At 35.0% G+C, this 23,096-nt stretch overlaps 1 protein-coding gene across 1 annotated transcript in view; it reads left to right on the top strand.

Annotated features, from left to right (window-relative positions):
* Window positions 1-21,818, top strand: part of GALR1 (galanin receptor 1) — a 39,654-nt gene extending 17,836 nt beyond the window's left edge. Inside the window, exons 2-3 of the mRNA XM_020986921.2 lie at window positions 638-703; window positions 14,534-21,818. Of these exons, the coding sequence (XP_020842580.1) occupies window positions 638-703; window positions 14,534-14,851 (384 nt within the window). The 3' untranslated portion in view covers window positions 14,852-21,818. The remainder of the gene's footprint in view (window positions 1-637; window positions 704-14,533) is intronic.
* The last annotated feature ends 1,278 nt before the right edge of the window (window positions 21,819-23,096 follow it).

Raw genomic sequence — 23,096 nt, forward strand, 5'->3', positions numbered from 1 at the left:
TCAATTTTTTCCCTTGAATTTTCTGCTTTTCTTCTAATCTTGGTTGTGTTGATTTTGTTTGTGCAAAACCTTTTTAATTTAGTATAACCAAAATTATCTGTCTTACACTTGTAATGCTCTTTATCTCTTCCTTGGTCTTAAATTCTGCCTTAATCATATATCTGATGGGTAAAATATTTTATGTTTCCCTAATTTGCTTGAGGTACCACCCTTTATGTATGTGGTATATGGTGTGAGATGTTGGACTATACCTAATTTCTGCTATGCTGTTTTCAAGTTTTCCCAGCACTTTTTGTCAAACAGTGGGTTCTTGTCCCAAAAGCTTGAATCTTTGGGTTTAGCAAACACTAAATTAGTGTGGTCATTTACTACAATGTTTTATGTACCTAATCCATTCTACCAATCCACCACTCTATTTCTTAGCCAGAGGCAGATTGTTTTGATGATTACCATTTTGTGATACAGTTTGATATTTGATGTTACTAGGCCACCTTCTTTCACATTTTATTTTCATTGATTCCCTTGACATTCTTAACTTTTTCATTTCAAATTTTTAATGATTATCTCTGAATTATAAACAATATGGTACAAAAAGTTTTACAGAAGCAATAAAAATTATTCTATGCTTTTTTTTCAGGTCCTTAATCATTTACATAAAAAATTGAAAAATATGTCAAAGAAGTCAGAAGCATCGAAGAAAAAGGTGAAGTTTCACATATTTGCAATGTTTCATCCCTAAGCATCCTTTTCATTTTGACCTCAAATCTTAGAGTATATTTATTCTTAATTAACGTTCTAAGCATTTGATAACCTAAAACAAACTTTTAACTTAAATATCTACATTAGATATTGGGGCAGTGAGTTAACATAAAGGTAAGGAAAACACAAATAAATATATATAATGGTGAATCCTGGGGGAATATATGTTTAGAGGATATTGGCCCTTAGAAGGAGAAGTGGATAGGGGTGATTAGAATCAGAATATAGAGGAACAAGTTTGTGATAAACTCTCTCCCTTCTATAGTATACCCACTGCACTCTTCCAAATTGTTCCAGGAAGGCATTGGCTTTGTTCCTTTAGATGTGAGTATTGTGAGTACTGTGATGCCCTCACCTTTCTGCAAAAAGACTTCAGGCTGTCCTTTGATTTTTGCAGTCTTGTGTTTGTGCATGGTCAGAGAAGAGGATATGAAAGGGTTTACAAAGAGTTGCAGGGGAAATTATCTCTTTGCTATTGTCTTTCCTGCTAAATGAATTCTAGTATAAACAAGTCTTTTTTGATTAATGTTAAAACATGCAGCTGTCCAATTTTTATTTATTTTGCAAGTTGTTATATTTTCAAGAAACACTGCATTCTCTAGAACTAAATCATCTGGACTCTTGTTTTGACAGTACTTATCTGATTTCTGTTTGGCACAGCATAACCAGGACTTCAGGCAGCATAATCATGGTGATGGAGGGTGACATACATCTAATTATTTTACTTGTAAGGGTTGTCATATTTTCTCAAAGATTTTTGTTCTATTTTTTTCAAACTGAATATTTGAAGTAAAAGATTTCCTTAGTGGGGGAGACAGGGTTATGCTACACAAAATCATCTTTCTGAACAAAATAGTAGTATAAAAGAACAATTTGTAGAACTAGAACATCGCAGGGTTTTCAGGAATCCTAGAAATATTACTTCCACTTGATAATGAATATAGAAAATTCTGATACCACACAGTATTTCAGATGGATGAAATCTCTGTTGTAATATGTTTAGTGATGGTGAACTTATTACATCAATTATGTCACATTCTATTTTTAGAAATTGTTTTTCATATCTTTTGTATTTTCATCCTATTTGGTTCAAGATATAACTGATCCTTCCTCCATCTAGAAGGCTGCCCCTTATAACAAAGAATTTTAAAAAATGCTTCCCAGTAAGACTAACAAATTGATCAGGTTAGATAATATATATGACGTTTCTTATTCATAATCCCCACCTCCTCACAAATGAGAAGGAAGTACATTCTCATATTTCTTCTCCAAACTCAAGATTGGTCATTATAGTTACACACATATTAGTTTCAATTTTCGTTTTTCTTTCTATTCATATTAGTCTAATCAATGTGCATGTTATTTTCCTTGTTATGCTTGTATCAGTTCTTATGTCTTCATATTCATCCCTTTGTTCTTTATGTTTAATATTTTTAATGGCACACCAATATTTCATAACATTAATAAATAATAATTTGTTTATCCATTCCCCAATAGATGATCATGTATTTTGTTTCCATTTTTAACTATGAAAAATACTTACAATATTTTGGTGTATACTGGACCTTTTTTTTTCTTCTTTGTAACTTTGGCCTCCTAGGACAATTTGCTCAGCACTGGAGATTCTGGGTCAAAGGGCATATAGCTATACATTTTACTCACTTAAGATAATTCCAAATGGCTTTCCAAAATAGTTAGATTGATTCACAAGTCAGACTTCAAGGTGTTAATATTTTTGCTTCTCTACTGCCCGTTCAATATTGATTATTCCTATCTTTTCCATCCTTATAATCACATTATATATATTTTTCTTTTTTTCCCCCTTTTTAGGCAATTGGGGTTAAGTGACTTGCCCACGGTCACACAGCTAGTAAGTGTCAAGTGTTTGGTCTGAGGTCGTATTTGAACTCAGGTCCTCCTGACTTCAGAGCCAGTGCTCTATCCTTTGCGCCACCTACCTGCTCCAACCACATTATATTTTTAAACAACTCCAAGTTTTAGAAAGTTCTTCCTTAGATTAAATGGAAATTTGCTTCCAGATGCCTGGATAATTTTAATATCCTTTAGCCCTTCAAGTATTCTTTCTGGGGCATAATGTCCAGATTTCTTGACCTAGACTTGTCAATTTTTATTTTGGACACACCTCTTAAAATGTAGTTGCTAGCATAGAATGTAATATTCCCTGCATAGTTTGGTCAGTTCACAATATGGTGGGCCTATTGCCTCTTTCATTCTGAACCTTGTATTTCTGTTAATGCAGCCTAAGATTGCATTATTTTTTGACCACCACCTTGTACGATTGACTTATAATGAGTTTACAATCATTAAACAATCCTTTTGTAAAGCACAAACTTTTGTAAAGCACAAACTATTGTAAAGTCACTTTGAAGAAATTAATATTTCATAGCCTTTTATTCCTTTGTAGTTGACATTTTAACCCCAAGTGGAAGATTATGCATTTTATTCCTGTTAAATTTCCTATTGTTAATTTGGGCTCATTGTTGCTGAAGCTCCTCTAAATCTTTTTTGGATACTGATTTGTGCCATTCAGTGAAGAAGTTTTCACCCTGAAAGTAACTAGGAAATTCATGAGACATGCTCCAAGGGATATTCTTTAGATATCCTTTAGTAAAACATTACTGGTAGATGAGTATACATGGGGATTCAGGGTCATATTCAAAAAATGGTTATAGAACCTCAACATCAATTTGAGAAATGCATCAAACTTGGAGAGAATATACCTTGGAAGAAAGGTATTCTAGCATCTTAGCATTGAAGGCATACAATAAGGAGAAATTTGGGTGTAGTATCACATGCATTATAATTTTGAAAACATATACTTCAAAAGAGTTAGAGAAAGGATAGATAGGATCCAATGTGTCCAAAATTCTTCAGGGCTGTTGTCATAAAAGGTGAGGGAAGTATTCAGTGATGAAATGCTAACAACATAAAATCATGTGGTACTAATGAGGAAGAAATGGAATGGTTGACTCAAGAAATTAATTTGGATATAGAAAGAATTCATCAGCCAACTTAAATGTTAAAAGAACCACTTAGAAAATGGATTCTCTACAAACCTTCTTCTATTCAGCATGAAAGCAAATAAGTCTAGGCTTCACCCTGCATGTACACAATAAAATAATGAGATTAATAATTTTCATAATTCTATTCATTATATAACCATATTTTCCACTAACTTTTATTTTTTGAATGTTTCAATAGAATTTTTTGTTGATTTACCAAATAGTCTCCATATTTCATAGCCAAGATTTTCATACCCTCTGGGGGATATATGTATTCCCAAGTGGTTGAATCCCTGGAATCAAAGATGGAAACATGGATTGTGAGCTGAGAATGAATAAAAATGATTAGCATGGTCCTATAAAAATAATAAAAGATAAAGTTCAGAAGAAATTTGAACTAATAATAAATGTAAAGAACAAGAGAAACAACTTTTTAAGCTATGTTGAAGTAAGTGAAATTTTAAAGAAAGAATAGATACTTTGGGAGGATAGGAAGATGATAACTGATAACTCACACTTTGAAGAATGTAGAGCTACTCTATTTCTGTTTCCTCTGCCGAGAAAGATCTTTGAACTAGGAAATATAGATTAAACAAGGTTAACAGTAAATTGAGGGCTCTCAATGAGAGTTAGAATGAGACAATCAAATGAAACGTTGTAGTAGTTGATAAAGCTAAATACACCAACTCTATGGTGAGACCAACAAGTTTGGTAAAATCTGAGAGAATTAGAAAATAAATGGTCTGCCAGAAATTAGGTTTAGAGCAATTACTTACAACTTGCAGCAAGCCAGTCAACAAGCATTCATTTAGTGTCTATTATGTGCCAGACATTATGCTAAGTGATGGGGATACAAAGTAAATGCAGAAGATAGTCCCTGCTTTCAAGAAACTTGCAGTTTAATGGGTTAGAAAGCATTCAAACAATTATGTACAAATGAATTGTATACAAGATAAAGGAGATAATTCATACAGGGAAGGCTATAGCATTAAGAGGAATCTGAAAAGATTTCTTGCATGAAGTAAGATTTTTGTTGGTACTTGGGGGTATGTGGGGAAGAAATGAGGAAGGACAGATTTCCATGCATAGAGGGCAGCCTGTGGAAATGCATGGAGTTGAGAAACAGGGTGTCTTGTTTGGGGAACAGCAAGGAGGCTAGAGTTCCTGGATCAAAGAAGATGGGGATAAATAAGGTATAAGAATACTGGAAATAAAGGAGGAGGCCCAGTTATTAAGGACTTTGAGCACCAGAGAATTTTATGTTTCGTCCTGAAGGTGATAGGGAGCCATTGGAGTTTATTAAATAAGGCATAACATCATCAAACCTGCACTGAGTGGATGATAGACTGGAATGGAGAGTGCAAAGCTGTGCCAGTTGTAAAAACTGTGATCAATACAATGACCATTAGTGATTCCAGATGACTGATGATAGAACATACAATCTACCTCCTTAGAGATATGTGAGAAATTTGCTTGACTACATATATTACAAAGGATTTGTTTTTCTTTTCTTCTTTGTCAGTGGGGTGAGAAATGATACTTATTTTAGTTAAAAACAATTAAAACAGGGAGATTAGGTGTGCTACAGAGATGAGATGTTGCATGCACTTTCAGATGGAATCACTATATGTTTAGTTTTACTTTATTGTTTTACTTGTAAGGTGGAAATGAAGAGAAATGGGAGGCAGCTGTGAGCATGGAGTCAAGAGATGGCCTTACTCTTGCTCTTGCCATCTCCTCATTATTATTGTGGTTTTCATAATGTCAGCTAGGCTGCACATGAATAGAGTGCTTGGACCTGGAGTCAAGAAGACCTACATTTAAATCCAGCCATGTACGCTTACTAGCTGTGTGACCCTGGGCAAGTCACTTAACCTCTGTTTGCCCTCATTTTTCAAACGGGGATATAATAGTACCTATCTCCCAGCGCTGTTGTGAGGATTGAATGAGACAATATTTTAAAAGTCTTTACAAACCTTAAGGTCCTATACAAATGTTGTTCAGTTGCTATATAAATGCTAGCTGTCATTATTGCTCAGTTTCTAGAAAGAGTAGTCTATTCTACTTGTCTCCTTTCTCTCATCAGCTATTCATTCCTCAGTCTACTTCAGTATGATTTCCTTGCCTGTAATTCCATTGAAAGTACTCTCTTTAAGCTCACCAATAATTAAAAAACACATTTAAGTTGCTAGTCTTATATGTCTGACCTCTCTTGAATTTTTTCTTCTAACATTATATTTATATTTCTATTGACACTGAGGAAGCTTTGAAGTGTAATATGTGTGATACATGAGGCTGCATATGTGCTGGACATATTAGGCACTTAATACATGGTTATTGACTGACCGACTGACTGCACTTAGCTGTTTTAGCAGTTGGGCCCAGGATTTTGGGAAAAAGAGACAGCTACATGCATCATATGAGAAGTACAGGGTTTATTACCAACATAGAAGACATTAATAGCACACCCAATCATGTAAAAATCATGTAAGAAAACATGTACTTCCACATCATTACCACCCTTAGGGCTGACTTTCGGGGAATTAGGCTGTACTGACTCCAGCTGTGGTCAGGAGACCTGAATTCAAATGCCACCTCTGATGATTATTACCTGTGTGACCTTGGACAAATCGCTTAGTCCTGGTGGTCCCAAGTTTCTTCACTTTAAAATAATGCGGTTGGGCTGGGTGGCCTCTGAGCTCTAATTCTATGATATCGTGATCCTGAATTGTGCCTGGATAGGTAGAGTAGCTGTTGGGGTCCGTGTGGTTTTTATGCTGAAGAGGGAGCTTGGGCCTTTTGCAAATTCATAAATACAAGGTAAGCAAATACTTTATTTTGGGTCTCAGGGACTTCATGCATGGATATGTCAGTCTTTCTAGCTATTTTGAACTTCATCTTTCTCTCTGACTTCCACCTGCATGAATGAGCACAGTTTAAACAGACTGAATCATGAATCATTCCTAACTTTTTTTCTCATTGCAATACTTTGAAATTAGCTTGTAGGCTTTGTGTAAGCAGAATGTGCTTGCCCTTCCCTCTGCCCCAACTCCATGATGTATACATGCATGAAAAAAATTTTCAATTTCTCTTTATAATAAATATCCTGCTATGTGCTCCAGAAGATGGAAAATTGGACTTATCCTGAGGAAGAGGATGATTGACATTTCTATAACCTCTTGTAGGACCAAATAAAAGGAAATGAGCTTCTGTTGAAGCAAGAAAGTTGGGCTAGGGATAGAGAAGGTGGCTTCTTAAGGTCTTTCCAAATTTTGTATACTAGAACAGTTATTACTTCCTTGGGTCTAAGTTACTTGATAAATCATTTTGCTTAGTTACAAAGTTCCAGAAAAATTTCATTATTCTCATCTGTCAGATAGATCTTTGGAGATCTGCTTATCTTTTGAGCAAAGTTCCATCAGATATTTTGCTAGTAGCACTCTTTGAGGGAGAGCTATATTTTTTAGATGCCTTGAAAAAAGCTCATTTCCAAAGAAGAAAAGTAATAGAATTTAATGCGTCAGACATTTACAGTACAGAAATAAAAGGGAGAAAAGAGACAAGGTTAGAAAGAATCCACTACCAAGTTTAATAAGAATCCATGGAGAGATTTAATGCAGTTCCCATATCAGCATTTTCCTCCATCAAATGATTTTCTCTATCCTGAATGGAAAAATGGTGTAAGTGAGGAGCAAACATAACAGATGTAACTATGGCTCTAATGCAGCCAAAAAAACCTCTATAAGAAGCAGTAAAAAAATCATCAAAGAAAACAAGCTCCTTTTCTACCAGAGGTGAGCTTTCTAAGTCACATTCTGATATTTCAAAGGAGAAAAAAGCACAGGAAGACAGAAGGTAAATTTTCCCATTAATTTCTATGGGAAACAGTTTAAAATTAGAGGTTACCATTAGGATTGAATGAAGTATCTTTTGAATAGCTTGTGTGTTGCAGCTTTTGTGTCAACCTTCACTTATTTCTTAGGTTTGAGATAATAATTAATCTTTTCCAGGAGCAAAATGTAGTAGGTGCTTAATAAATATTGCATCAAGTAGGCACCTGTTTGTTGAATTGGAAAAAAAATGCATTACAGTGACCAGATTGTCAACTTAGTGTGTGAAGAAGTCTCTTAGACCTTAGTTGAATTGTAAATGCCTTTTTTCTCCCTAAATCTGACAGCCAAGAAGCACTGATAAACTAAAAGAAATCTGTACATAGGTTTGCTATTGCCTGGACCTTGGGCAAAAGCAATAATTTCTATTATTGCTCTTTATCTATTAGAAGTTTCTTGCTTTTTTATCATATGTCTTCGTAGGCAAGATGTACCTATTTATCAGTGGCAAGCATTCAATGGTATCAGATGACCTTGTTACTGATTTTTTTTTCTGACAGTCAGCTAAGTCACAGAGACCATATAAATACCTTTGTTGACTTTTTCATACTCCTAACATTTTCCTAACATTCCTCTTTTGCACCATTGGATTCTTGATCCCTGGAAGCTAAGTATGACAGAGGATAACAGAAAATGTTAGTAATGGTGTTTTCCAATGACCTATGTCACTATGTTAATTAACATATATTAATTTTGTTAATGCTGAGTTTGAGACAGCTCAAGTTTATCCAGGGCCATTTCATGTAGTCCGTATGGAGCTATGGAAAATAATAAGTGGACAAAAGGAAGCTACTAAGTAGACAAAGTGGATATATGAATCTGACTCGCATTCTGGTCAGAAAAATACCATGTCTGGAAGCTTTAGATGAGCAGAACAGGCAATAAAGGAATGAATCATTTTTTTAACCCCAAGGATATTTCTGACTATGAGTATTTAATAGAATGCATAGGTTCTATATCACTTTGGTCAGCTGTCACCTATAAAATGATGACAATCTCAAAAATGCTCTTTGATTGTCTGAGTCACATAAATCATTAGCAGTAAGTCAGAGACTAGTCATATTTCAGAGTAACTGATAGGCATAGGTCTGAGTCTTATCCATGGTTCTGAGGCCTCTGGTGAAATTTTAAAAATGTGAAGTTAAAAGATTCTCTTTAATGACTAAATCAATGGAAAACATATTTATTAAGTACTTGCTATATGCTAATTTCTGGGGATACAAATAGAAAAAAGATAGTCCCTGCTTTCAAGGAAAGCAATAGTTGGGGGAGACAATAAATAAAAGAAATCAAACACAAGGAAGGTGGACAGTCCCAGAAATCATAATCATGCAGCATCCAGATGGATGGCAAGGCCCAGGAGTCCTTAAGGTGTATTATTATGCCAAACAATAGTGCCTGGAGATCTGTAGGGTGTAGAGAAAGGACAAATCGTATGACCCAGAATACCTTAGGATGCTGCAGCAAGGCAGATGTAGGGCATGGTAATCCTCCATCTTACTGGAAGGATTAGAGTTGTTTACTTTATGTTGCTCTTCCTAATTGGCAACCCTGATTGGACCTGGCAGCCTTGGGGTTGGGGAAGGGGTGAAGGGATGGCAAATGGGGAGAGTCCACCTGTTGATGAGTCTTGCCACTGCCAAACCACCCCCAGAAGCCTCTGTTTTCTCAAAGACTATGTTCTTTGCAAAGAATCTGCTCTTTTGAAATATTTGTGGCTATAATTGAATCTTGTTGATTATTTAATTGCCAGCAAACTGATGGGTTTAATTCTTCATAAGATCTATAGAAAGAAAGCTAAAAAATTTCCCAAAGAGTGGGATTGATTATGTAGAGGGAAACATTTATTTTGCAAAGAAATGTTCATTGACATATTGGGAAGATATAATTCCTAGTTTATTTGGATATATGTAATATAATATTAGTATAGTATAGCGTAGTATAGTATATCTTTTTGGCTAAATCCATTGTAAGCAAGTAAAATAATTGGATTGATAAAGGACATATATCTATCTATCTATCTATCTATCTATCTATCTATATCTATATCTATATCTATATCTATATCTATATCTATATCTATATCTATATCTATATCTATATCTATATCTATATCTATATCTATATCTATATCTATATATATCCATTTGCTATATATGTACCTAAATTGAACCATTTTTTTCAACTATCACTGTGGTAAAATATAAAAATTATAAAAATTTCTCAATGTAGAGTAAGAGAACTTGAATTTACAGACTAGCCCTGCTGCTTATTACACGTCTCATCTTGATGAAGTTACTTCATCTCTTTGGGTCTTAGTTTCCTTAGCTAAATAACTTTTAAATCTATGGTCTTATGAAACTACTGCCTACATTTATTTGCTGTTGTGGGTGGCCACATTGCACAAACTTCATAGAATTCAATCTCTGGGTTGGTTGGCTATGCCTTACATGCCAGCAGGTCAGAATATGCTGGTTGTAATTAACCTGCTATAAATCAGCATCTTTTGCATCTTTTGGCCTACATTTTTTCTATTAATTATGAATAAATCCAAAATTAGGAATGCCAACTACCAGCTGCCATGCCATCTAGGTGGTTCAGTGGACTGAGTTTTGGGCCTGAAGTCAGAAACACCCTGGTTCATATCAAGCCTTAGACACCTACTTAGACACCTCTGACTCTAGGCAGGGTTGTTGTGGGGATCAGATGAGATAATACTTGAAGTGCTTAGCATAGTGCCTGGTGGTAAGCACTACACAAATGTTAGTTTTTATGTGGGACATGTTAAATATGTTCTATGGTGCTTTGTCTCTACTTCATGCTGTGCCTTATCTCAACCTTGGACCAACCCTGTTAGCTCCCCAGCTATCATCCATATGGAAGGCAGGGAGACATAGCAATAATCGTGCACAACAGTATTGAGGATTTATAAGTCAGTAGCTTAAAATGTCTTACAATTTTACTCACTTTTTATAAGAAAATAGGATTTGGGCTAATAGTTGGAAACCATATTTGGGACATGAACAAAATGACACAAGCCATTGGTTCCTTTTCCTAACTGGAGGAGTATAAGTGACTAGGCTTGCCATCATTTTAAGGTCTTTTTGTCTTTAGTGAGTCACATTTGCTTTTATTTTTCTCACTGTATGTCTCTGACCTTCTGTTCTGTAACTTTGGCCAAAGATAAAATCTTTGGTTGCAAATATTAATCTATATGTTGTTCTTATCCCTATCCTAGATCTCCTGATTCTGGTTTCTAGTTCTCCTTCCTTAAATACTATACAGGAATTCAATTTGAAAAGTCACTCCGATAATAATGGCAAAAAAATAGGAAAACCTGTATCAATGACTTTGGGTCTTTGTTTTATTAAAATGTCAAGAAAATATCCAATAAAACTGGATCTCTGATGACATAATACTCCATCTGTGATCTCTTCTATATTGGTATTCTCTCCGATGATTGAAACTGCACATCATTCATGTCTTCCCAGTGTATGTGAAACCTATCCACTTTGGGAGTCCACTCAATGTCCAAGAGACTTTCATCACATTCTCTTGAAACTGCAAGGGTAGTCATGTAGATAATGGGCTGCCCATTGGCCATCCCTTACTTTCAATAATTTTTTTCTGGTTATACATTTCTCCAACTTTTTTATGGTGATAGTTTAATAATTAGGATAGACATTTCAGAAAGTGTCCCTATGACTCATCTTTAATCCTGTAAGGTTTCATGATAAAATATTTATGTGTACTGGGGTAGTAATTTATCTTATTAGCTTTTGAGTTAAGTTATTTCATTTTTTGATCAGTTTAATTAGACAAAGATTTATTTACTACTCTATGAAAGGCACTGTGGTAGGTGCAATTGAAAATACAAAATAAGATATAATGTCTACAAAAACAACTTATCATTTTGTAGCAGAGATAAAACACATGCACAAATTACTAGAAATTTTGAAAAAAGATATGTGTCCAAAGATAGGTAAAATTAAAAATTCCATGTGAGTCAAAGGAAGGAGAAGGAAAAAGCCTTCTTCTTGGATCCCTGCTTTGTCCCCATCACTCCTTGACTTACCATATTTATGGATGAATAAATAAAAACATTTATAAATAATAAGAAATAAATTTTTTAAAAAATGGTGTTTTAAAGTTTGCAAAGAACTTTACATATGTTATTTCGCTTGATCCTCACAACTCTTTGGAGTAGGTACTATAATTATCCCCATTTTATATATTAGGAAACTGAGACTGAGAAAGGGTAAGTGATTTGCCCAGAGTCACACAACTAGTAAGAATCTGAGTCAGGTTTTTAACTCAGATCTTCCTGACTCTTACATGATAATCACTGGAGATACAAACAGAAGAAGTGAGATAGTCCCTGTGCTCAAGGAGCTCACACTCTGATTGGGGGGGACAAAAAAATAAAGCAAGATTTAGCTGGTTGGAAGATAGGAAGGTCTAGAAATACTAAAGGTAAAGTAACAGGAGCTGCTGGCAAGGACTACAGGTCCTTAGGTTACACCAGTAGGTCAGAAGAAAATGCCAGAGATCTGCAGGGCATAGAAACAGGGCAGATGGTAAGTGACATTGCAGGAAGCTAGGTGTTACAGTGGAGAGAGTACTAGAGTCAGAAGAGCTGAGTTAAAATCCTGACTCAGATACTTATGCTGTGTGACCCTGAGCTGGTCACTTAACCTCTATCTGTCTCAGTTTTTTGTTTGTCAAGTAGGGATAAGAATAATACCTTCCCAGGGTAGTTGTAATGACAAAATGAGATAATATTTATAAGGTCGATTTCAAACCTTAAAGCACTATATAAAATGCTAGCTGTCATCATCATCATCATCATCATCATCATCATCATCATCATCATCATCATCATCATCTGGTGAGGCCTACTTGTCTTTTGTGTGATAGAAAGGAATATTTTGGTGACTCCTATCTAATCCAAACAATGTGAATAGAAAAGTAGCCTCCATGGGCTTTGAGTGGACTGGGCTAAAGGAGAGGCCAAGGAGGGAAGTCAAAGTGGAAAGAAGCCCTTGGAGCTGTTGGGATCCATCTGGAACCATGAGAATGTAAGGACTTGGAGCACGGAAACTGGATCATTTTTTAAATCCTTGCACCCCCAGTATCTGGAAGTGCTTAGTAAATATTTGTTAATTGAGGTGGGAATACACAGGATATATTTGGAAAATGTCAAATATTCAAAGGCACAGTATAAGAAAACTAACAGCAGAAATGCCCCAAAATTCATAGGAAACAAAATCCATGAAAAGATTGGGCAATAAGAACCGTGTCATCAGATATCTATATTAAAAAATGAACAAAATATGAGCAACAAGCAAGGTAAATAAAGATCCTTATGCCATTAGGCAAAATTTAACATCAGATTTTCACTACCCTTGCAAAGATGCTTTGGCTGAAAAAAAATAGATCTCACAAATACAGTGTGGAGGCATGACTAGGCAGTAGTTTATCTGAAAAAGATCTAGGGATCTTAGTGGACTGCAAGCTCAATATGAGTTATCAGTGTGCTATTATATCCAAAAGGCAATGTTATCTTAGGTTGCATTGAGTCACAGTGTCCTAAACCATGGAGGTGATAGTTTCATTCTGTAATGGCTTAGTCAGACCATAACTGCAAAATTGTGTTCAGTCTTGAATGCCATATTTTATGAAGGGAATTGATAAGGTTGGTTGTTGTTCTCTCTTTCTTTTCTTTCTTTTTTTTTTTTTTTTGCTTTTTGGCTAGGCAATGGGTTAAGTGACTTACCAGGGTCACACAGCTAGTAAACGTCAAGCATCTGAGGCCAGATTTGAACTCCTGACTTCAAAGCAAGAGCTCTATCCACTGTGCCAACTAGCTGCCTCTTGTCCTTCATTCTTGAAGAAGACCAAAATGACATCACTATGTTAGGGTCAAAGTACAGCGTGTCTGATTGTGGCTGATCAGACTAATAGGAGCTCAGAATGCTCTACCACAGGTCAGGCATAAATAGGCCATATCAGCATTTGGAGTGGAGATTGCTCTAAATTTGTGCATCTCATGTTTCTTTTGATCTACTGCAATTCTGCTTTGCTCATCCATAGGAAAGCAATTATAACAGTGAAGGATCCTGAGATCAGATCATATGAGAATTGATTAAAGTACCTATGAATAATTAGCCTGTTTAAAGAAATATTATTTGGGACATGATATCTGTCTTCAGGCATCTGGAGACTATAAAGAAGGATTATGTATTTTATTCTTACTTTGGTCTGACAGGGAGAAACTAGGAGTAATAGATAGAAATTACAGAGAGAGAAATTTAAGTTTGTAATCAACAAACATTTATTAAATGCCTATTATATATTAGGCATGATACCAGGTGCTGGGGGACTAAATACAAAAAATGAGTCAAAGGAAAAAAAATCAAACTTCTTGACATTTAAAGTTATCCCAAAGTGGAATGCTCTGTCCTTGGAGATAGTGGACTCCTCATTACTGAAGGCCTTCAAGCAAAATCTAGAATGACTACTTGTTAGGAATATTGAGGTTGGTATTCTGGTTTTCATACAGGTTGGACTAGATGCCTTCTGAGATCTCATCCACCTCTGATGTTTTATGATTCTGAGTTGTTCCAATCTAGGGGCACTAGTTGTTAATATCCCATGTAAATGATTATTGGGAAGCATAGTAAATACATCTCAAGATAATAATGAATAAAAATAGCAGGAAAGAAGACAATTAAGTCAACACAATGTTTTCATGTCTTCTTTATTCTATTGGTATCTTAAAAACCTAAAAGTTAATAGTTTAAATGAATAAATTATTTCCCCACTGATGCAACTGACATATTTTTTTCTTTCTTGCTCTAGACAGCACAGACAGTCCTTGTGGTAGTAGTCGTATTTGGCATATCCTGGTTGCCACATCATGTGATTCACCTCTGGGCTGAATTCGGAGTCTTTCCATTGACTACAGCCTCCTTCTTGTTCAGAATCACAGCACACTGCCTGGCTTACAGCAATTCTTCTGTTAATCCGATAATATATGCGTTTCTCTCTGAAAATTTTAGGAAGGCTTACAAACAAGTTTTTAAGTGTCAGATTGGCAGCGAATCACCTCAGAATGATGCTAAAGAAAATAAAAGTCGGATAGAGACCCCACCATCCACCAACTGTACTCATGTGTGAGTCAAACAAATGATGATGCATTCAGGTATTGTTGGATTTCATGCAAGTGGATTAGAATTACAGAAAACAAAGCACAATGGTCTCTTGGAGAAATCTGCAACTAAATCTGGATCTAAAAATTGGCTTAGTTACTGAAATTCTGCATGTTCTAATTTGTAAATTCTTTTACCTTGCATTCATAAGGTTTCCTAGTTGATTTAGGAAACCTTTTGGAAGATTCAATTTAAGGCAAGCAACTTCTTTCTCTTCTAAAAAGACATCCCATGGAATTGAGAAAAGAAATGGTTTTTGCTATATTTCTCTTCAAGGAAAATTAAATGGCACTTCCATGGATCGTTTCAATTTTCTGATGACTAACTTAACAGTTCCACCATCATAAAATGAGATGATTGTGATGTAGCTTTGAGAACAAAACTATGTCACGGAAACAATGTTTAATTTCTTTGACTTCAAGAGAAAAACTTAACTTTTATAGATTATGCACCAATACATTTTGTAGTAGTGGAAAGAACATTGGATCTAGAGAGAAGGAATCTAAGATTGCATTATAGCCATTTACTTCTTTCGTGATCATAGGCAAGCCATTTCATCTCTGAGGGCCTCAAGTCTCTTCATGTGTAAAATGAAGGTGGTGGTGGACAAGAGAATTTCTAAGCCCTAAATTCTATGAACTTTTCTTGATCTTGGATATGCCATCAAACTTTGATTTGAATTGAAGATTGTCTTTCTTGACTTTTAAAAACAAAATTAGCACCTTCACTGAGGAATTTTAACTTTATCTCTAGTGGTCAGATTTATATGATATATGATGTATTTTACATGACTGCTGGAGCATCTGCATTATCCATGGTATGAGATTTCTTGCCTTATTTTACAGTGATGCAGAAAATTAATGTGATTTCAAAAGTCCAAGGAAAACAGTAAACTTTAGCTTGCGACTATCTAAAGGACTTGGCAGCATTAGGCACTTTAAATTAATTAGTGCCTCATAATTTGTGATTTTGTTCAATGAAGTCAATGAAGCAGAATGGGCCAAATCTCAATGTAAGACCACAAATCATGTTTACCTTGTTGTTAATAGAAAGTATACAAGAATCTGGAGAGATAACTTGGGATTCAGGGCTTTGTCCAGGTACTTTGCTGATGTATGTAAATTTTTTTACAGTGCGTGACCCCTCTTATGTCTGACAAGATTTGTGTGGAGATATAGCTGTGTGGCAAAGAACTGGGTAAAGCATAGTCCTATGCAATAATGTTTGTTCCTAGAGGAGATAATGCTTTTTAAGGCTCACTGAAAATCTGGCTCAGGTTGCATTAGTTTGGACAAAGATTAATTTTTGAAATGAATATATCTTTGTCTTGTACTATCCAAGTCCAAACAAAAATGTATTAGCATTTCATTATGATGATCCCTCCAAATGTTCTCCCTTTTGTAAGCTTTTTAGTTGGATATAAAAGCATGGATATTAGTGTTTGAAATATAATTTTTGTGGTAATTTAAATATTTATTGATATTTACACTAGGAAATAGTGTGAAAAGATTATAAAATTACTCCCAGACTGTGAGAATCCAGTATATTCTGGGCATAGGAGACTTAAGACCAGATGAGTCTTTTTTCCCTTGAAGTATTTTTGTGCATTATCCAAGTCAGTCAAATCATAGCTATCCAATAAAATAGCAGCATATAAATATGAATTAATCTTAAACCTCCTGGCATTTTTGCCTCATTATATGCCTCAGCAACTGATTAACTTCTTTTCAGCGACATATTTTCAATGAATGGATTGAACTGGTTTTTTCCTTAACTATTCTGACAGCAAACAGTGTTTCCTTATGAAATGCCATGAGTTATGTTTCTGTGCAATAAACATAAATTGTTAGCAAGGTCGATAAAATATGAATTTGGATACATTCATGGGCCCATGAAGTGTGTGTGTGTGTGTGTGTGTGTGTGTGTGTGTGTGTGTGTGTGTGTGCCAAGTATGCGATGAGTCTTTTGCACAGTAATTTTGTGTATTTTATTAGACATGCCATAAAAACTATGTTATCCTGAAAGTAATACAGAGAATACTTTCCAGAGCTTAAAAATCTCCTTTCAAAATGTCAAAGCAGCTTCATCTTAACATATGTTTTTTTGAGTAAACTTTGACAGCAATGTAGAGTGGCACCTGGGTAGGCTTACAGACTTTGCTGGTCAAGTGGGACCCTTAACCATTCTCTTCTGTCAAGCTATAGGTGAGAGAGCATGGTGACTGTTATTCTCAGAGCTTTTGTTTGCTAACAGTATGTTGAGCATTAGTTTTAGTTCTTCCCTTTCCACTTCCATATTCCTACCCAGCTGCTTTTGCTGTGGGATGAGCTGCAGCGTAAGTGTAATATTTTAATACAAAAAAATCATAAATGACATTTATAAAGCTCTTAGCCCTTGACTAGCTGCTTTATGTTCAAACACAAATTCAAATAATCTCATGTTATAGCTAGAGAGAATATCCGTATCTGTATCTACTTCATCTTGACAGTTTCCCTTGTCAATATTTTATGGTATATCATGCTTCTAATAAATCATTTAAAAAGATAATTGTAATCCTTACCCTAGATTTGTAGTTCAGATGAAAATTTCCAGATATTAATGAATAATAGAGGGCAAGAGAAGGGTTGTAGATTTATGCTATAAAGGAGCATCTTTCCCCTCTTTCCCCGGAAATGCTTCCTCGGCCTTTTCCTATCAGTTATTTTCTGACTAATTTCTAAACTAGAATTCATCTGAAAAATTTTGAAGCTCTTGATAGTTAGGCATTAAATAAACCCTAAATCCCAAATACATTCTTTTTCTTCTAGCAAATCTGAAAAAGAAATGTAGTATTTGCCTTTAACGTCTGGTTACCTGAGAAGCATGTTTACTGCCTAGCTTCAAAGAGAATAGATAAAGCTTTCCTCTGCAACTTAGCCTCCTCTGTGCTCCAAGGCAGCTGCTCTTCAGTGTTTTTTACTTTTGCTGAGGGATATAGAATCTACAGCATTTAAAATAATCCCAAGATGCTATTTCATGTGTGAAAGTAAACTTTTACAGCTGCCCACTGATGAATATAATGGCTGTGCAGGAAGAACCACAACCAGATACCCAAGACACATCTTAGAGCTATCCTTTCCCCCCTACTTCTGGCCAGGTTTCTAGAACCAAAGCAGAGTGGAGGACTTGGGATATTTTCCAGATAATTTAATTAACATATCTGCCCTTTTGCTGGATTAACTGCATTCTACACATTGCAAGTGGTGCTGTAGCTTATTTACATTGATCCTCTTTTCTGTTTTTGTTTTTAGCATTCAAAATCATCTCTTTTTGCAGCGCTAATCGTTTTTCATTACAAATACACATAAACCTTAAATTTCAATCTTGAGACTAGAGACAATTGTGCTCTCTGTCGCATACATATTTATATATATGAAAGAGGAAAGTGCATTTTCAAATTACATGAATCAGGGGGTCACGGAACATTCAGTCAAAAAACTTCTTGGCAGGTTTATACAGTAATATTGTAGAAATCCATATTTGCTGAATTCCTTCAAAAGCCAAGAGAAGGAAGCAGTGTTAACTGTAGCAAATCCACTGCCTGCTTGAGTCAGGTTACTTTTTTGTGTAAAAGATGATCACTTATGTAATTTTTTATTTCCTTTCCCCTAGAATAACAGAAAACACATCTTTTGCTCATACATTTTAAAAACATCAATTTTAGGGACACTTTATAAAATGACATTCTATATCTTTGTCAATATTATTAATAGCAGGAAGTACTTATTAGCTCATATAGTAATTTAGTTTCTTTAGCACTGTGAAAAGATTAGATAAAGTGAATTGATTTCTGCCCTTTTAAGAGTTTGCAATCTAAAATCTATAATATTTTATATGTACACAAAATCTGTAAGATTATATATGTATATGTACTCCACATTCTCTGCTATTTTTGTTAAGATTAATCACACTTTTCATGAGCTATGCTGCTATTTTTGAAGAGGTTTGCAGACGGCTAGAAACTGACCCTTTTCCATACATTCCAGTGGTCTGAATCTTCTAGCTCCTCTCATTCCAGTGTAAAAATAAACAAAACAAAAACAAAAACAAAGAATATGTATGAACATAAGTGTGTAAGTATATACATACATATATATATACATACATATATATATATATATACACACACACACATACACATACATGTGTAACATGGTAAAATGAAAAATATTATAATTTAGATCAGAGGCTCTTGACCTTTTTGTGTTGTGGACCCCTTGGCAGTCTGCTAAAACTTATACCTCACTTCTCATAATAATATTTTTAGATAATTGAAGGAAATGCTAAATTTAAGTGAGAGGCTAGTAAAAATAACATGTAATGTTTTTTCCCCCATCCAATTTCTTGAAATTGTCCCATATACTTTTTTTTTTTTTGAGGGGAGGCCTATTGATTCCAGATTAAGAACACTTACCTTAAGGGCAGCATATCATAGCAGAAAGACTATTAGACCAAGTGGAGTCAGAAGGCCTCCATTCAAATCATGACATGGACAGGTATGAGTTAGAGGACCATGGACAGCTCATATCCTTTCTCTGAGCCTTGAGTTCTTCATTTGCAAAATGCAAACAAAAATATGTATGCTACCTACCTCAAAGGGTTGTTGTAAGGAAAACTCATTATAAATTTGAAACTGTTATAAAATCTAATTTGTTCCTGGGCCTATCAACAAGTATTTATTAACCACTTACTTTGTGCTTGCACTATGCTAGACTCTGGGTATGTAAGTATTAAGAATGAATCAATTCCTACTTGAGATAAATTTATAAATTCTAATATAAGTGTGTATTCTACTTTTCCTATTTATATTTTCCCTTTAATCATAATATCCCACATATAAAATTTTAGTGACCAAATTAACCTCTATATATAGATAGCATTTACAGTCAGTGGGTGGGGAAGAAGAAGAGAAGAAAGGGAATGTGAAGAGATAGGGGCTGATGGGAGATGGTTAAGATGAAAAGGAAAGCGGAACATTTTGAGCAAGAGATTTTTCTTCCCTGTGGAGGAGATGAAAAGATGATAAATAATGGGGAAGTAGCATATGATGATTGTGAACATTTCCCAGCACTAGTCCTAATAAGACCTTGTCTAGTTTTTCTGCTTTTTGGGACAGCTAGAATCTTAAGGTATGGAGCAGAAGGGTACCTCTAGCGGATAAGGTTATTTGTTCTGTAAGTTTGGATTTAGTCAAAGGGCCACACTTGACAACCTAGAGGGTCACATGTGACCTGGAGGGCACAGGTTCCCCACCCCTGATTCTAGTTTCTTTTTGGGTGGCAATGTTCTATGAGTTTCTTTAAGGAAGCAAGGAAACAAAATGATTTCTCCAGTTCACTTACCTACCCTCAGGATTTCATGATTTTTCCTGGTGATTCTAGGAGGATCTGAAGAAAGAGACCTAAGCAAAGGGATGATGATGAGAGTTGTAGGAGTAGGATTGGACACAGCGGCAAATCCTTTACATTGGGTTTGTCTTGGTGTAATGGACAAATGAGGTTCCTGAGGGATTTAGATAGGCCTTTTTGTGGAAGGATTTCCCTGACAAAGATTTCAAAATCATTGTCACAGGGGAAGAGTAAGGAGATAGGTGTCTGAAAAAAATGATTCTCACTAAAGGTGAAAGGGAAACCTTGATCAATGTCAGAGAAACACTTAGTCCTTATATTAGTAAACAAAATCATTCTGGAGCCATGAAATTAGGAAGGAAATACAAGTATGTTTGTAAAATTAAAAAAAGTGACCATTTACTTTGTGATTATTTTATTCTATTTCTTTCCCTAACCTTTACCTCTTGGCAATGGAAACTTTGAATGAGTGCTAATTGTATCTATCCATGCCATCAAGAGACAGAGGTTTGATCTCTACCCAGTGGATGCCACTAAGATTTTGTTTACTTGGTTGGGACCATTATCCATGGTAGTGCTTGCTCTTGCCCTGGGCCACTTAGCCAGAATAGCTATGTTCATCACCTCAAAAAATTAGGGAAACCGATGAAAAAATTTTAAGGTGTAGATTGAAAAAAGAAAGCTCACCTGTATGGTTACTTTTTTCTATTTTTAAAAGAAGTATTAAGGAAAATGTATTTAAAGTCTGTTACATCTAATTTTAAATGCTGTTTAATTTGGATGTGTGCATGTCTTTTGTGATGTATGAACTTTTTTGTCTTGTATATTTCAGCTTTAAAATGAAACAACTTTATTATATCTGAGAGATAAGTGATATTTGCATTGTCCTAAATATTTTTTCAATAAAGAAATAATTCCTGTAGGCATAAATTGTGTGAATTATGGAAAAAAATCTATATCAATTATGTTTTTAAGCTGCAAATTTGTTTAGTGTGTACTCTGTGTATGACTGCTGAGCATGATTATATTTATACCTGATAACATTTACACATTATCTTAAGACCTGGTAATGGAACTTTTCTGTACAGATACAACTGTAGCATGCACACAAATTCTTTGAAAAGCAGCTAAAATTGTGAGTCTATATTTAGTCAATCTAGGGTAGCATTCAGTTGTTTTAAATTATTATACTACTATGTTCTGCATGGTTCCTAGTGGATATTTATCATGTGATATTGCACATAATTGTAATGCATTGAAAAATAAAAAAAACTGTTTCATAATATGTTCTAATATGATAATTTCCCCCTAAATCAATAAGAGTAAACTTCCTACAAAATATATTGTGTTGGCATAGAGTACATGGTCAAATTTTACTTGTTGAATTGCATTGTGCCCCACTACTACCTTTATTAGTTGAGAACCTATAAGCTGGCAGTATATGATCTGCTATGCCCACAAATTTTAATCTCTTCCACTTTAGATTGTGTCAAAATATACAAATTAGAAGTGTCAGTTTGGTGTCTCAAAAATAAAGCGTCCAAAGGAGTTGACTGAAATGTTTACTTTTTGGAAAAAGACAGTCTTTACTTAGTGCCAATGTATAATCAGTTCAGCCACAAATTAAATTGATTCAGTGAAACCATTCAAATCAAGTATATGTTATAATGTACACAAAACTGTTTTTGGCAAACTGATTCCCCCCTGCCCCTCCTACTTTTCATTCAGTTCTTTTCCAGCTGATATAAACACAACTCTACTTCTTCCAAAGTTGACATGGATTGACCTTATAAAGGCTTTGAATCAATTTAAGCACAATCTTCATTAGGCAGAGATGTTTTTATATTCAAGTCTGAATTGCCAGTATCCAAAGGGAGGAGGGGAGCATTTTATGAACATAATGCTGTCTTATAAAAATCATTAAAAATTTTAGAATAATTATTGCAGCTTTTTATTTCTTCAAAGGTAAGAAACTATATGCTTCAAAAATGCTAAGAAGTTGCATGATAGTTGTTATAATCAGGATCCAAAGAGTTCTCACACTAGAAAAAAGGGCTAAACTTGATGAAAGTTAATTTAAAAAGAATTGCAGTTGAATCATGTACCTATATGAGTATGGGAAGAATCTGTAACTTTCTTAGCCTTGAGGAACTCCTCCTATGATGACTACAATCCATTTTTGACTTATTTGATAAGTCTTACAGAGTTGCCTGAGGCACACAGAGGTTAAAAGACTTGCTTGGAGCCACTTTGCTAGTAAGCAGTGGTGGAATTTGAATCCAGATCTTGAATCCAAGCCTAGGTCTTGCTAACTACTGCCCCATTCCATACCTTTTTTGTTCAGAGCCAGACCAATAATTTAATTGGTTTGAAAATTCTTCATGTTGAGACTCCCTCTGCCAATATCTATAACTCATTTGTGACTTATTTTAGGATGCTGATGGGCCACTGAGAGGTGAAATACATTGCCTGTGATCATATAGTTAGGAGGACTCTATAGAGAGGTAGGATGTGAGCTCAGCTTTTCCCGTCTCATAGGTCTGCTCTCTACGTACCACTTCAAGTTTTCTTACACCTATGTTCCCCACATCAATTACATAAATATATTATGGAAAAATATGGCTAGAGAGAAAGAATATAGCAAAAAGACTTGAAGAGAGTGTCAGTTTTGTCTGATGTTACATTTTGGAAGCTGAATTCAGTCTTCAGCCAGATTTGTAGAAATACCATATCTAGTATGAAGAAAATCATGGTTTCACATGAGTCCTGTTTACCACATTTTCAGAGGGCCATTTATTAGCTGGAGCACAACCATAAGAGAGTGAT

Source organism: Phascolarctos cinereus, unplaced genomic scaffold (assembly GCF_003287225.1).
Source record: "Phascolarctos cinereus isolate Bilbo 61053 unplaced genomic scaffold, phaCin_HiC Scaffold_4;HRSCAF=312, whole genome shotgun sequence".
In the NCBI taxonomy this organism is placed as follows: Eukaryota; Metazoa; Chordata; class Mammalia; order Diprotodontia; family Phascolarctidae; genus Phascolarctos; species Phascolarctos cinereus.